The 15,887-nt window shown below is 37.3% G+C and overlaps 1 protein-coding gene across 2 annotated transcripts in view; it reads left to right on the forward strand.

Moving 5' to 3' along the window:
• ERLIN1 (ER lipid raft associated 1) overlaps positions 1-15,844 on the forward strand; it is a 35,719-nt gene extending 19,875 nt beyond the window's left edge. For both annotated transcript variants that reach the window (XM_081225183.1, XM_081225182.1), the window contains exons 8-12: positions 2,273-2,331; positions 4,228-4,319; positions 11,400-11,489; positions 12,382-12,461; positions 13,888-15,844. In XM_081225183.1, the coding sequence (XP_081081309.1) occupies positions 2,273-2,331; positions 4,228-4,319; positions 11,400-11,489; positions 12,382-12,461; positions 13,888-14,109 (543 nt within the window). In that variant the 3' untranslated portion in view covers positions 14,110-15,844. The remainder of the gene's footprint in view (positions 1-2,272; positions 2,332-4,227; positions 4,320-11,399; positions 11,490-12,381; positions 12,462-13,887) is intronic.
• The last annotated feature ends 43 nt before the right edge of the window (positions 15,845-15,887 follow it).

Raw genomic sequence — 15,887 nt, forward strand, 5'->3', positions numbered from 1 at the left:
GTGAAAATAGGCATTCTTGATATTTTTTCCTGTGTTATTTAAGGCAGTGACTATATATATTAAATGCTGGCTTTTGGTTTAAAATACATGCTTATAATCCACGGGTCAGTTTCAACAGACATATTCATTTCATCAGCTTTTTTTTTCCCTTTCTTCACTCACTGTGTGTGTGTCTGTGTGTGTGTGTATTTTGACCATTGTTTTTGAATATGTTGCCATTTTATTTCTTAAATCTCTTGTGAAGCAAATTACTCATGATATCTGTTACAGTAGGTGCTTATATTTCACATATTTGAAAATTATGAGATTTCCCAAGATTGGCAAGCATGTAGTGTGTTCTTCAGCCTCACACAGCAAGACAGAAGTCTTCAGAAGAAGTACTATTTCATGCTCTTTTTATAAGACTATAAAGATACATGGCCAGTTTCATAATTAAATGCAATAAGACAGTGCTTCCCCCTGAATCATATTGGAAGTCATCTGTATTTCTGGTAGTCACTTGGGAAATCTGGCATCTCTTATAAATTCTGGTTCTGAATTTTTCTTTGTCTTCTGGGTATGTCCATGAGTTGTTCTTTATGGCCTCACATGCCTTACCATTAGCATGAAATGACTTTTTTTCATCATGGTCCCCAGCTTCTTATTCCATTTCACTCTAATTCTTGTATTTAGTTATTATAATCCTCAAAATTGTGTACAGATCTGACTTGTCTCTTTTATGTAGGGGAGGCTATGTTGCTTAAAAGTTTTAAAAGCCTTCTTTCATAAGCCCTAAAAAAAGGCTATGTGCTTAAAGGCCTTGTTGCTTAAAAAGTTCAACCAGTTTTCAGAGGGAAATTAAAAGTATCTACAGATCAGTAAAGTGCTTTGTGTGTGTGTGTAGTAGGGTGGAGGGGTGGTGTAGGATGTTTAACTGGTAAAATCAAAGATTTCTGAGAGATCAAGTCCGTGATACAGAAAAGTCAGCCTTCGGAATCTGTATTTCCCAAGCAGATGTAACCCTGTAAGTGCTATGTGCCCACAGCACAGAAAGCCAAACTCTGATAGTGGGTGTTTACAGCAAAGTAAGGGTTTTTTCGCAGGGTCCAGCAAGGAGAATGGGCAGCTCATGCTCAAAGGGCTCAAACTCCCCAGTGGCTTTCAGGGAAGAGTTTTTAAAGGCAGCATTTGGGGTGAGGTTTGCAGGGGGCATGACTTTCTTCATGGTGATGTTCCAGAAATCTTAATTATCAGTCTTCTGGTTCCAGCCAGTCTGGGGTCTCTGTGCTTGTGCTCATGTAGTCAGCATCCTCCACCTGGGTGAGGGCCTTGGTTACTTCAGAACAACTCACAGATATGCATTAGGTTGTTATGTATATCCCTTGAGGAGGAACCAGGGCTCTGTTTTATAAATTACTGTTTCTTGACTGCTTTTCCTTTGTTTCTGCATTTCCTCCCTCCTGAATCAGTAACTGCTTGAGTTTGTTCTTTGGAACTCAAGAAAGGCCTAGGAGACTAAAGCCTTTTTCCAGGGAAGGCCTAGGAGACTAAAGCCTTTTTCTACAAACAAGAAACAGGGAACACAGAGGGGCTTTTGTACGTGGCTCTTGCACACCAAAATTATCCTGTTTCATAGATAATTATGCCAAAGTACACTATGGTTAGGGAAACAGGGTCTAGTAAACAATGTTTACAGAGATAAGTAGACTTTGTTCTAAGTGAGGTTCTAGGAAGAAAGAATACAAGCTGCTAATTGGTATTTGTTAATTGGTGTTTGTTTTCCCTCAGTACTGGGCTGTTTATTTGTAGCCAGTACTGAGTGATTGCAGGTTGAGGAAGTGGTAAATTCATTTACTTGTCCACTGTATTAAGTTGCATATACTGACCTGGGTTTTTGCTTGTTTATATTTTTGTTTTTGACTGTTTCCTCCTTTATAATTTAAATCTTGAAATTTTGCCTTCCTTCTGTTTCTTTGGTTTGCAGGTTTGAAAAGGAAACACAGGTATCCAACTTAAGAGCTTTGTGAAAGGTCTTTTAAGAGAGAACCTTTTCCCTAAAAATTTATTTCCTCAACAGCCAGGCATTTTTTAAAGGAAACAAGAAGCAGCTTATTTTGATTTTTTGGGGTGATGGCAGGAACAGTAGATTTTCTGATGGGATCCCTATGTGTGTCAGTAGGCAGCTATGTCATAGCTGTTTTATTAGCTTCATTTGAGGAGCTGTTTTGTAGAAGATTTAGTTTGACGATTTATTTTTCAAATACACTTTGGCTTTTTCACTTTTATTTTTTAGGCTGTGCGTGTTACAAAACCCAAAATCCCAGAAGCCATAAGAAGAAATTTTGAGTTAATGTGAGTAATATGCATGGGATCCCAATATATTTATTTAGGGCTGTCTACATTAATTTACCAGTCTAGAGGAAAATTATGTTTCAGATATTACACTGGGGAGGGCTATATGTCTATCTTCCATTCTTTAATTCTAGTAATATTACCTATTCTGGTGTCTTAATTCCCACTAGACTCTTATTAGCTTTCTCTTTATATATGGACATTTCAGGAGCAGCTTCAGTGGCTAAGGATGCAGTTTGCTGTAGAACTGTTGTTGGAAGCCTAAGGAGCTATAATTTGGATGTGAATAATGCCTTGAATTAAATATTAATAGAGGAGGGAAAGAGTCCTAGCTGTTAAGGTTGAAGAGAGTGCCTATATTTTGTTACTGTGTTATAAATGGTAAGAATAAACACATTGGTATCAAGTTTGCTTTTCCATTGTATGTGATTATGTATCTAAAATTAGACCTGATCTTTATAATTTGCCTTTGGGGAAGCTTTGCCTGGGTTGACTCCTGGTAGTCTTCTCGTCTGTGTGTCCAGGGCTGACTGGGAATGAGAAGTTACTTGCTTGACATGAAATTAGTTTTGAAGTGTTTTAGAAGATTCCTTTCGGGACTACCTATTGCAGTTGAAATGTCAGTATTATTCTCATATGACAGGTACTGAAAAGAAGAAACAAAAGTCTTTAGGAAACTTGACAGATATGTTAAGAGGCAAAATATGAAATATTAGAAAACTAACTTTGCAAAAGTCAAGAATACAAAAGACGTATAAATACAGGGGGTCCAAAAAGTAATAATACTACTTCTTCGTAGAGTGTTATACTTCTGAGTTGTTATTGTTCCCAAGTCTATATCTTTTATTATGCAGAGTTTAATCTTCCCTTTTTCATTGTAGAAAAGGATTTCTTCTTTTAAAACTATAAAGCACAGAGTGCTAGGCTGAGTAGATCATGGGTCTGATCCATTTATAGAAGAAAAATAAATTTCTTGAAGGCTCAGCATGTCTTAGGCTTTAAATATAATAGCTTCTGGTGATGGAAAGATGAATACTATGTGTTATCTGCCCTCAAATAACTCATAGTATCCAGAATGTCATTTTATCAATGTTGGCAGGAGGAAAGGAGAGAGGTGTGGGGGGGTGATGTTTGGGGAAACTATTGGAGTTACTTTTCAGGTAATTCTGGATCTTTCCTAATTTTAAACACTTTTGGAATTCTAGAATTAAAGGCTACCTTGGGATAATCCAGTCTAACTTCCCACCTAGTAGTGATCTTTTTTTATACCCTTTCTTCTATGTTGTCACCCAGTTGCCACTTGTACATGCTTAGTGATTGGCCACCTATTTCCATTGTTAGAAAGCTCAGATTCTTAGAAAGTTCTTCTTTGCATTGAGCCCCAGTTCACCACATAATTAGTAACTGCCACCTAGTTATATCTTCTGTATAACAAATCGAGCTGCTACACAGGGGTGTCTGCCTGAAGAGGGGCTGAAATCCAGCCCCCTTCTGCTTGCCAAACCATGCATCCGAGGGGCTGGCTACATCTGCCCAGAAGTTAGTGCCTTTTGCTAATTGGTGCAGATTAGCTGGAGGCCTAACAACAGAGGAAGCATTCATATACTCCAGACACTTCCAGATCACAGGCCTTTCCATGACACGATTATAGAGGAAAGGGTCTGACTAAAATTCAAATATACTAAATTTGACTCCTATTTCTGGGTGACTTTGGGCAAATCATTTAACCTTTCAACCTCAAATTCATTATTAGTAAAATAGGATAACACCTCTCTTGCCTACCTTACTGAGTCAGAAAGTTCTTGTTGAAAATGGTTCTCTGACCCACTGTAGAGTCAGAATTACTACCTGTGACTGTACACCATTTCTAATTTTTTGTAATATTTTACTCCACAGGGAAGCTGAGAAGACAAAACTTCTTATAGCTGCACAAAAACAAAAGGTTGTGGAGAAAGAAGCTGAGACAGAGAGGAAAAAGGCTGTTATAGGTACTTGGATTTCTTTCTGAAATGGATGCCTCTAAGTACATGTGTTATGAGTTTGTCCTGTTCTTTGTCCATCTCATGTTGGATATTGATGGGACTCAAATAAGATTGCAGCATACATAGTGGAGAATTCTGGAAATTCCTTTGTGTATTCAGATGTCCTAAAACCTTTAAAAGTAGATGAGGCCAGTAGTTGATGAAGTGCTTTGGCTCTTCACCATGGTGTTGGCCCCCACTGTTGTCTTTTGAGGACCCGAAATGTGGATAGGGTTTGGAGGCAGCTCTAGCCTCTGGTGGAGTAGGGGTTTTGTTTATACAGATTCAGAACAGGGAGGTTTTTTGGCCAAAGCTCAGGATTATAGTATGCATCCTTGCTGTTGACGTGCACCTAGTTTTATCTGGATAGATAGATGTTACCGCCTTTAGAGTACAGCAGGATTGCTCACGGCTCATTTTGAGTCCCAGTGACTTCCCTAACACTCCAGCATATTGTGTATTCAACTGCCGTCTTAGGTTCTCAATTGTTTGTTCCTTGGTTTGCTGAAAGTTTGAGTTTTATATTAAATATTTCAAATATACAGGAACATACAGAGAACAATATATGAAGGCTTAACATTTTGCCATATTCCTTCAGATCATATTTTCTTTTAGGAAAAAGTTTATATATCTATTTGAAGCCTCCTTTGTACCCATCCCTGGTCTTATTTCTTGACCTGTCTTCTCAGAGTACATTCTATTCTGAAGTTGATGTATATTTTCTGTCCATATTTTTATACTTTTACTCTAAATATGTAACAATAAACAATTCATAGAATTGTTTTACTACAAAAGTGGTATCAAACTCCACCTTTTATTTCACAACTTCCTTTTTTTTACTAACATTGTTTGAGTTTTATTCATATTGATACATGTAGATCTAGTTTATTTTTAACTGCTCTGTATGTATCTCATTTTATGAGTGAGCCTCATTTGATTCTGATGGATTACTAATGAGTTAGTTTCTGGTTTTTCCTTATTACAGACAGTTCTGCAGTAATACCCTTATCCATGTCTCTCTGTGCGCATATGCAAGAGTTTTCCTAGAGAAGTGCTACTCCACATGTGATGTGGGTCGGTGCCCTGTCACCGGCTTTTTGTTTTGGATCCACAATGAGATGAGTATGGAAATTGAGAATGAGTGTTTAGAAGTTCTTAAAACATTTTAACACAGTAATTTTATTGTCTGTTGAATCTAATAAAAAACTGGAGCTTATGTTTTTCTTTTTTAATATTTTTCTAGTAACTCATTATAATTTATAAAATATTGAAATACAAAAAAAAAATGCTTTCCCACAGGTAGTTTGAGAAGCACTGCTCTAGAATGCATATCTTGAAGTAGAATTGCTGGGTCATAGGGTACACGCATCTTCAAGTTACAACACGCTGCCAAATTGCTCTCCAAAGTGCTTTCTCCATTTTACCCTCTCCTCAGCAGTGTCTGAGTTTCAATTTCTGTGCTGCCGTATTCAATTCCCATTTCCACACATCGTCCTCTACCCATGGAGTTACCAGATTTTTAAAAATTTATACCAGTTTGATGATGGGCATGGTATCACATAATTTTGATACGAGTTTTCACAGTTACTAGTAAAGTTGAGTATCGTTTATGGGTCATTCGGGTTTCCCATTTTTTGGTATGTGAATTGCCTGTTAATATCTTTAGCCCATTATTTGATTACTTTTTTAAACTGATTTGTAGAAGTTCTTTGTATCTTCTGGATATTAATCCCTTCCCAGGTTTATGCATTGCAAATATCATCTCTCAATTTGTGGCTTGTCTTTGAACTTTATGATGTCTTTGACATACATATATATTTCATTTTCATGTAATCAAATTTATCAGTCTTTTCCTTTCCAGTTTGTGCTTTTCCTATCTTGTTTTAAGAATTCTTCCCCAACCCCAAAGTAATAATTTTATTCTAAAAGTTTTAAAGTTTTTCTTCTCATATGTAGGTCTTGAGTCCATCTGGAATTTATTTTCATGTTTAGTGTGACATAGAAATTCAGTTTAATTTTTTCCAAATGGCAAGCCAATTGTCTTAGACTATTTATTGAGTAGTTCCTTATTTCCTGTACTTATTTCTAATGCCACATCTGTCATATAATAAGATCCTATATATAATTTGTTCTGTTGTTAGGGTTTCTATTTTCTTTCAATTTCTTGGTCTATCCTTTTACAGTAATACCTTGCTTTAATTACTGTAGCTTTCATTTTAAGTCTTGCTATCTGGGAGAGCAAGTTCCTTCTTAACTATTCCTCGAAACTGTTCCTATTTCTAAAATTGTATTGGACTATTCCAGGCCCTTTATTCCTCCAAATAAATTTTAGAACCAGCTCCTCAATTCTATAAAATACTGTTAGGGTTTTGATTGTAATCACATTACTTGTATATAGTACATCAGTTTGGAGAGAATTACAATATTTATGATATTGAGTTTTATAAATCTGTTATATTTCTCCATTTATGAGAATGAAAAATGAAAGAATGGTCCTTCAAAGAAGTATCATAATTTTCTTCTCAAAGTTCTCAAAGTTCTTACACACTCTTTGTTAGAGATTTATTCCTATATATTCCTCAAATTTTTTGCTATTATAAATAGGCTCTTTTTTCAAGGCACATTTTCAAACTGGTTTTTACTTTTGTATAGGTATGCTGTTAATTTTTTCATTTAGCAATCTTGCCGAAAATGCTGTTGTTTCTAATAGTCTCTTGGATTTCCCAAATAATCTGTCTTCAGATCAGGACAGTTCTGGTTTTTTTTCTGTACTCCCACACCTTTTAGTTCTTACCTTACTGCTTTAGGCTATGACTTCCAGTGAAGTGTTGAAAAGAAAGATGGTGACAGGCATTCTTGTCTTGTTCCTAACTTTAAATACACAGTTCCAGTGATGTTTGCTATACTTAACTTTTATCGGGTTAATGACATTTCCTTCTGTTTCTTGCTTGCCAAGGGTTTTTATCATGAATGACTGCTAAAACTTTTAGAGTTTTTTTCTAAATCTGTCGAGATGACCATATAATTTTTCTTTTTAAAGCAATTAATATGGTGAATTATATTAATAGATTTTCTCTTACTGAATTATTTTGTCTTCCTGGGATAAATTCACTTGACCGTGAAGTAGGAGTTTTACCCTAATAATTTCTTTTAATTTTTTACTTTTATTTTCATAAATGGTCAGCTTTTTTTTTTCTTACATTCTTACTCTAAGGTTTTGGGGGGGTCTTTTGTTTGTTTTTTATATCATGGTTAAACTAGCCTCAAAATGAGTTGGAGAACATTTCTTCTTTTTCTGTGTTCTGGAGCATTTTGTATAAAATATGTTTTACTTCCTCTTTGTAGGTATGGTGGAACTCAGTTATAAAAACCATCTTGGTCTAGTGGGGTTTGTGCTTTTTTGTATGCTCATTTGATTTTTATGGCAACACTTAACCTACTGATTTAATTTCTATATTGTGTAAGGTATTTGTTTCTTTTTTAAGTCAGTTTTGGTAGTTATACTTTCTAGAAAATTCTCCATTTTATCTGTTATTTCAAATTTGGGGGCATAAATTTGTAAAGTTCTCTTATGATTTTTAAACTCTCTACCAAATCTGTATGCCCCTTTTCATTCCTGATATTGTTTATTTGTGCCTTCTGTTTTGCTGGATCAGAGGTCTGTTTTATGCATCTTTTCAGAGAACTAAATTTTGATTTGGTTGATTCTTTAGTCACTTTCTTTTCAATTATTATTTACACTTATTTTTTATTATTTATTTATTTTACTCACTGGTACTTTTCTAACTTTTTGAGTTACTAAATTCTTTAGTTTTTAGTCTTTTCTAATGGAAACATGTAAGATTATACATTTTCTTCTAAGTTCTGCTTTTAGGTACATCCACAAGTTTTGAATGAGGTTTATTTATTGGTGTTTGGTTTTCATTTTAAAAAAATGTCCATTATTTCTTCTTTGACTCATGAATTATTAAAAGTATATTTTTCAATTTCTAATTTAATTGGTTCTCAGGGGGCTACCTTTTTATTGTTGATTTCCAATGTTATTGCATTGTAGTCAGAAAATATGATCTGTTATATGGATTCTTAAATATTTGTTGAAGTTTGTTTTGTGGATTATCAGTACGTGGTCCTTTTTTGGTAAATGTTCTATGTGTGCTTGAAAAGATTGAATGTATATTCTCTATTTGTTGGATGCAGGTTTCTCTGCATATTCGTTATGTCAGGATTATGAATTGTATTGTTCACATCTTCTGTATTCTTCTAATTTTTGCCTTCTTGAGCTATCAATTACTGAGAGAGGTGTGTTAAAATCCCCCACTATGACCATGAAGTTTTTGACTTATAACTTTTTTTCTTTATGTATTCTGGGGCTATATCATTAAGAATGTTTAGTTTCAGAACTGGATTGTTACATCTCTGTGGAGAATTGGTCCAGTTATGTAATAACCCTCTTTTATAGCCAGACATGCTTGTTGGCTTAAGGTCTATTTTGTCTGATGATAATATAGCTATGACAGATTTCTCTTGGTTAGTTATTTTCTTGATGTGTGTTTTCACATCCTTTTACTTTCAACTTTTCTATGTCATTATGTTTTAGGTGTGTCTCTTGTAAACAGCATATAGCTGGATTTTGTTATCTTATCCAATGTGAGAATCTGTCTTTTAACTGGTGAGTTTAGTCTTTTTATATTTATTGTGGTTACTGCTATATTTGGACTTGTTTGTATCATTTAATTTTGTGCCATTTACCATGCTTCTTTTTCCCTTCTTTTCTGATTGGTATTGAATTGATTGTATTTTCTTTATTATTTTCTTCTTTTTACTTGATTGGAAGTTTTACATTCTATTTCTAGAATTTGTAACTAGTTGTTGCCTGTAAAATGTTAACAAGCATACCTGACTTGACAGAATCTAAAGTTAATCATTCTTTCCATCCTCTTCTTGAACAATATCTTAGGATGCTTTAACTCATATCACTGTCCTCCAGTTTTACATATTATTGTTGCCTAGTATTGTAGTTTCATGTTGTTTTTATTCCCCATTGATTATTATCATCATTGATTCTTACAGTAAATATTTTATTTTGATTTAAATATGTTGTGTAATTTTTTCCTCTCCATTTCTTCTGACAATTCATTCTTTTTTTCTGCTAGCTTTTTTTCAGTAAAGGCTACGGACTGGAAAATTTATTGAGTCTTCCTTAGTCTGAAATACTTTTATTTCATTCTTGAATGGTAGTTTAGCCTACAGCTCTAAGCCCAACTAAACTTTTCTTTGTCACTTTGGCAGTATTATTTTGTTTTTGTTTGGCTTCTGCTCCACTTTTTACTTTTAAGAATTTTCTCTGTTAAAAAAAAATAAAAGAATTTTCTGTATCTTTGTGTATTCTCTAGTTTCACTATAATATGCCACTGGGCTGGTGGGTAGAGTTGCAGCCCTTTAGCAGGTCCTCGGGTTTTATAGGGGAATTTCAGTTTTAACATCTCAAGGCCTCATCTGCTGGCCCTGCATGGGCAATAGCCCACGGCCCTTTCTCTTACTAGTCTAATAACCACTCCCAGGGCTGCCACCATACAGGCTGTCAGCTCTCTCTTTACTTGTCTCTCTTGAGGATCTCTCATTCTTTCTTATGATCTCAGTTATACATTAGAAAACAATTTTGTTATATTTTATCTAGCATTTTTAGGTGTTAGAAGGGTTTCTCATTAGCCTGCTCCACCATTTTTCTAGAACTAGAGGTTTGGTCATGCTCTTTATTGGTTTATGCCCACACATCAGAGAACAGTGTGAAATAGGATTACTGCATCAGTTCCCCATGTTGAGACACCATTCTCTGGGTTCTAGCTGCAGGCTCCAGTTTCCTGACTTTCTATTCAAATTTTATCTTGAGTTTCTGCTTATAGCTAAATTTTTAGCCCAGCTGAACACAGCCTATTTTTAGGACGGTATGGTGATAGATTGATTTTATGCTGATGGGGAGATAGGGAAGTATGCCCTGGAGTAGCTGGTAAAGGATCCTGCCTTATGGAAAGAAGAAACCACCTGGAAATGTTCTTTCCATTATACACTTCCTCCAGAGGCCAAGGAGAAGATATGTTAAAATATTCAACTTCTTTGGCTGAAAAGGAGAATTGAGAATGTTCTTCAAGAATTGCAGTGATTGTATTGAAAATACAGTTAGTCTTTCTTCCCTGGTCCTGAATCCTTTGGTTAGGCCAGAGGTTTCCTAAGGATGTTTTGTTTTCCCTGCCTGTAATTGCCTGCTGCAGCTACCTTGTTCACTCCCAACACTTGTTTTCACAGTCTCAGGTGAATTACCCTGCTTTCTCTTTTTTTATCCTCTACGGTAGTCAGAATACTCCTCCTCTGGTAACCCTTCATCACATCGTTTCCCTGATGATTACATAACAGTTGATCCTGAGTATATATTAAAGTTAAATTCTTTAGCCTGTCACTCAAAACAGGGGTCTTCCAGCCCTCTCTGTAATTTTTTTGTTGTCTTCTTTTATAAGCTGGCTCTTTATCACCTCTTCAACTGTGACTTGCTATGCTAATTCGTATATCTTGTTTTTGTTTACACTTTCTGCCAGGTCCTCTTAGGTCATGTCTATTATTTTCTTTAAGATTTCTTCCAGAAGGTCTTCCTTGTTTTATTTTCCTTATTCTTTCTTTCTCCTGCCACATCATATAATTGTCCTATGTTGCCATACATTTGTGTTGCTCTGTTTTTGTTCTGAGAACGTTCATGAAGTATCTTTTTTTTTCCCCATTAGCTTGTGGACCATTGCCATTTAATCCCATGAAGGACTGGAACTGTCACCTTTTGTACCCTTCCTTCCCACAAAACAAGCACTGTCAAAATAGAACAGTGAAGTAGGAAATAAAGTCCCTTTTTTCTGTTGAGTTGTTTACAGTCTGAATAGATAAAACAATGAAACAATGAGCCCATAAAACCTTATATAATTGTTAGACTGTGTGCTCATGTTTCTAAGTACCTCTGGAACTAGAGAAGTGTTTTTGAAGGTCTTGTTTTGTATATAATTTTAGAAGCAGAGAAGATTGCACAAGTGGCAAAAATTCGGTTTCAGCAGAAGGTGATGGAGAAAGAAACTGAAAAGCACATTTCTGAAATTGAAGGTACCTCAGGGAGAAAAGAGGCTCTGACCATCCTGAACTGCTTCTCTGTCTCAGGGACTGGGTCTGGGTTATGGTGGGTGGTCTGGAGGAAGTAGCTGGCCTGATATTCTAGACAAATTTTTTTTAAATTGCCATTGCATATCTAGCTCTTTTGTTTGATTTGTGACTATGGGAAACCCAGCCTTTCATTTTCCATCCTTAAGGTGGGGCTTATTTGTTCTCAGGTAAAGTAATCAGTTTTAACGAATATACAAGATAAGAAACCCCACCACCACCAGTTTCTTTTCTACCTGTCAACCAAAAAAATAACCAAACAATTAGCTGGGGGGAAAAGAAGCCCTCATTTTCGTAGAGGCTCCCAAACTCTTGATTACACATAGCAGGATGTCGATGTTCTTAGCTCACAGTCTTGAAGACCAAATATTCAACCTCTTTGGCTTATATGATGATGCTTCCTATCATTCTACATTAACTGATTCTGAATCAGATTTGAAGGGGATGGAGACAGTGCGGTAAATAGAGCAGAGCTCTCATGTCTGGACTTAATTATTAATACTTAAAGCCTAGAGCCTGGGTGGGGTGTGAGGCTTTAGGTGATGAGGGGTGGAGGAAAGAAGGAGCAGCTTAAGGTGGAAAATGAAGTGGGTTCAGACGAGCTGAGAGTTAACTTGACATTGACAAGAGTATTCCCCTTTGAGAAGGAGTTGTCTGGGGACTGGGATTTGAAAACTGCTAATGTTGTTTTATGCCTTTAAAGTAAAGTGAGTGATTGGAATATCAAGCAGTGGATAAAGGGGCTTCTACTTAAGGTAGAGTCTGAACGCTTACCCAGCTGAGGAAATGGATTGCAACTTTGCTCTGTTTTAAACACCCTGACTGTTTTGCTTACTAGATGCTGCGTTCCTGGCCCGAGAGAAGGCGAAAGCAGATGCTGAGTATTATGCCGCACACAAATATGCCACTTCAAACAAGGTGACTGGCTCTCTGTGTCACTCTCCTAGTAATATAGGTTAAGTTTTTGCTTTCCCCTGTGGGGCTTCTAACACAATGGAGGCGATTTTATCCAGTGTCAAGGAAGGGTAGTTACCATCACACCCTCTAGAATCGGCCAGTCACTTGGAAAGACATATGTTGCACATTCTATGGGTAGAGAACTTTGTATAGTTCTTCATAAAAGTGGGGAGCTAGGACAAAGGCAAGCAGATATATAAACCCAGGTCAAATGCCATAAATTCATACATTTGTACTGCTGTATAAGGGCTCAATAATCAGGAAAGTTAAAGGTCTTCTCCTGAAATGACAAGAGTGACAGGAGAGGAGTAAAGTTCATTTAAAATTGCTTCCCAGATTAGGTAGACCTTTGGGGTAGATGCTAAGCTTGTTTAGAGCAGAGTTTCTCATCAGACATTCTTAGCATCTTGGGGTGAGATACGTTTTCATTGTTGAAGACTCTCATGCATTCTGGCCCTTGCCTGCTAAACTGTCAGTAGTGCTCACCAATTATTTTAACAGTCCACACCCCCCACCACACATACACGTTTCCAAATGCCCCCAGTTGAGTACTGCTTGTTTGTTGGATTTAAAAAATACTCTAGTCATGAGGAATTTCATATGTGGTAATTTGAGAAAGGAAGTTGGGTGATGTGTGGGTGAACAATTTTTGTGTAGGGACTGGGGTAAGTTTAGGTCTAGAGAGTACAGACCTAGTTAGTAGGAATTATTTAATTAAAAGTCAGCTAGAACCCCTAGTAGTCTGAGAAGGGAAGGATATAGGGAAGGATATGACCAAGGTTTATAAGGTTATTAATTATACAGTAGAGTGGAACAGAGGAAAAGTTGAGAAGGAGGTTGCTAAGTTATATGATGCAGTCTGAAAGGTTAGAGTCAAGATTTAAGGCATAGGCGGGGCTTAAACTTTTTCCACTTAGGAAGGAACAACATAATCTATATTCAGAAGTCTGAAGATACGGTAGGTTGTCAGAATGAGAGTCGTCAGTACTTTGAAATCCAGTGTAAATTTAGAAATAAACTTAACATATTGGAGGACACAACTCTATAGAAACAGAACGGAATTTGGTCAAGATGAAGGCAAGATGAGAAATTTCAGTTTCCAAACCAGTGATCCAAATCTGTCATGGGAAAAGCTGGCCTGGCACAAGTGTCAAGACTTTGTCATTGAGGTGAGCCTTACGCTGAAAGGGGCAGTAGTTTTATGCCATTCTGAAAAATGCTGTCAATGTGATAGCCACACTTCAAAGTGAGAGAGGGTCATTGGTAGCGATTCACAGTTGAGGAATGATATTCAGGAGAACAGTAGGGAAAATCTGTGTAAGGAAAGAGAGCCGTGACTCTTGCACCAAAGTGTTCTGATGCCTTTGCTCTTGTTTGCCTCTCACAGCACAAATTGACCCCGGAATATCTGGAGCTCAAAAGGTACCAGGCCATTGCTTCTAACAGTAAGATCTACTTTGGCAGCAACATCCCTAGCATGTTCGTGGACTCCTCTTGTGCTTTGAAATATTCAGAGGTTAGGACTGGAAGAAAAAGCTCTCTCCCCTCTAAGGAGGCTCTTGAGCCCTCTGGAGAGAGCCCCATCCAAAACAAGGAGAGCACAGGTTGATGCAACAGGTGGAAATGTTCTCCCATGTCAAGATATGGCCCAAGGGGTTAAGTGGGAACGATGGTTATACGACTCTTCAGATTTACAGAGAACTCATGCTCGTCTCTTCTGCCTTTCCTGTGGTAATCCTGGCTTATCAGCTGATTGCAGGATAAAGCTGGCTGTCTGGCACCCAGATGGTCTTTTCAGGTGCAGTTTTATCAAATATCCTGTGTGTGTTCCTTTCTAAACTGGTACTCATGAATGAGGGAAAGTCTGATGCTAACATACTGCCTGCACTGGAATGTTAAACACTAAATATTTAACAAGCTGTGTTTTTCTAAGCTGAGATCTATTGGATAATGTTTACATTGGTCCCCGGGGAAATGTGTGCTCAGTCATTCAAGAGATAGGAGGTCAGAGAGAAGGCGGCCAGGATGTGGTAAGTGTAAAGAAGACTGATTATGCCAGGACCCAGGCTTTCTCTTTGGGGTCCAGTCCCAGCATTCATCCATGTGATTAGCATCTAGTCCGCTGAAGTTCCCCAGGAAATGATCTTCCACTTGAGCAACAATTTACTTGATACGATTTGCACCTTTTTGTTTTCCTAGAGTCAAGATGGTGGCCTGCTGGGACATGCACCTTGCCACCCAATCAGAGATTCTTCATAGAGATTCCTAATCATTAGTTTATTGCATTCGTAGGCTCAGAGATAGAGCTTAGTTTGAAGTTTTGGGTGAGATGAAACCTTTGCTTTGAACCAAAGCTCTGGGGGCCATACATACCCCTCCACTGGGTGATGGCTGTCTATGTCACTGCCCAGGCCATGTGTGACTAAGGTGCCTGGTTTTTAGGCTTAGACAACTCTTTCTATGTCACCTCTCAGCTCTGGCCAAGAGTGGAACAGGACTTTAACCAGAAATAGAAGCAGCATCCAGTTCCTAGCTGTTCACTGCACAGTATTGTACCATAACTGCAGGAAGTTTTTATTTTTAAAACTGGATTTGGGGTACATTCATTTGCCCCAGTACCTCTGCCTAAAGGTCAGATCCTGGGGCTGCCATGGTTACTGGCCCACGGGTTCTCCTTCTCAACACTGATCAGGAGCCCACCGGGTGGATCAAGGAGTAACCTAGAAAGCACCCCTGGTCATCTTTGCCCCCTTCCCTCCTGGCCCTGAGATGCTGAAATCTAAGTTGTTCCGCAGCTTTCACCTCAACTAGGAGATCAGGATTATTCCACTGACTTCCTAGGCAGCCAGTGGATGTAAACTTACATGAGAGGATGACAGTTAGCCTGTGGCTATGGGAGATCGGTTTCATCTGGACGTTTTTTTAATCTTAAGATTAACTTTCTTGAATGAGTGTGCCCTGTAGTTAGGCCTGAGTTTACGCAGTTTAAGACACCATTTGTGTACACTGTGTTCAAGCCAGACAGAAAAGTCATGGGACCACTTCCAGAAACCGTTAAGCTAACTGTCAGTCTCATGACAGCTTCTGGGTTGTGCCAGACACTTAATACGGGAAAGGAGTCCCAGATGTGAGGTCTTTTCCCAGGGCCTTATCCTATAAAGGCATTTGTAATATGGAAAGAATAATTTTTTTGTTTTTGCTCATTTAATTATATACATTCTCTTTATGAATGAATTTTGTGTTCTCTAGCCCTTTTTAAAAGATTTTTGGAACTATATAATAAACTCTTTACCTGTCATGTATTGTTGCTGCATATAAATAATGATTGTTGTGGGAAATCTGGATCATTGACCTTTGTGCTTTCATTCCTAGAGATGTTTCCTATTC

The sequence above is a fragment of the Mesoplodon bidens genome, assembly GCF_964165515.1.
Source record: "Mesoplodon bidens genome assembly, chromosome: 1".
Lineage (NCBI taxonomy): Eukaryota > Metazoa > Chordata > Mammalia > Artiodactyla > Ziphiidae > Mesoplodon > Mesoplodon bidens.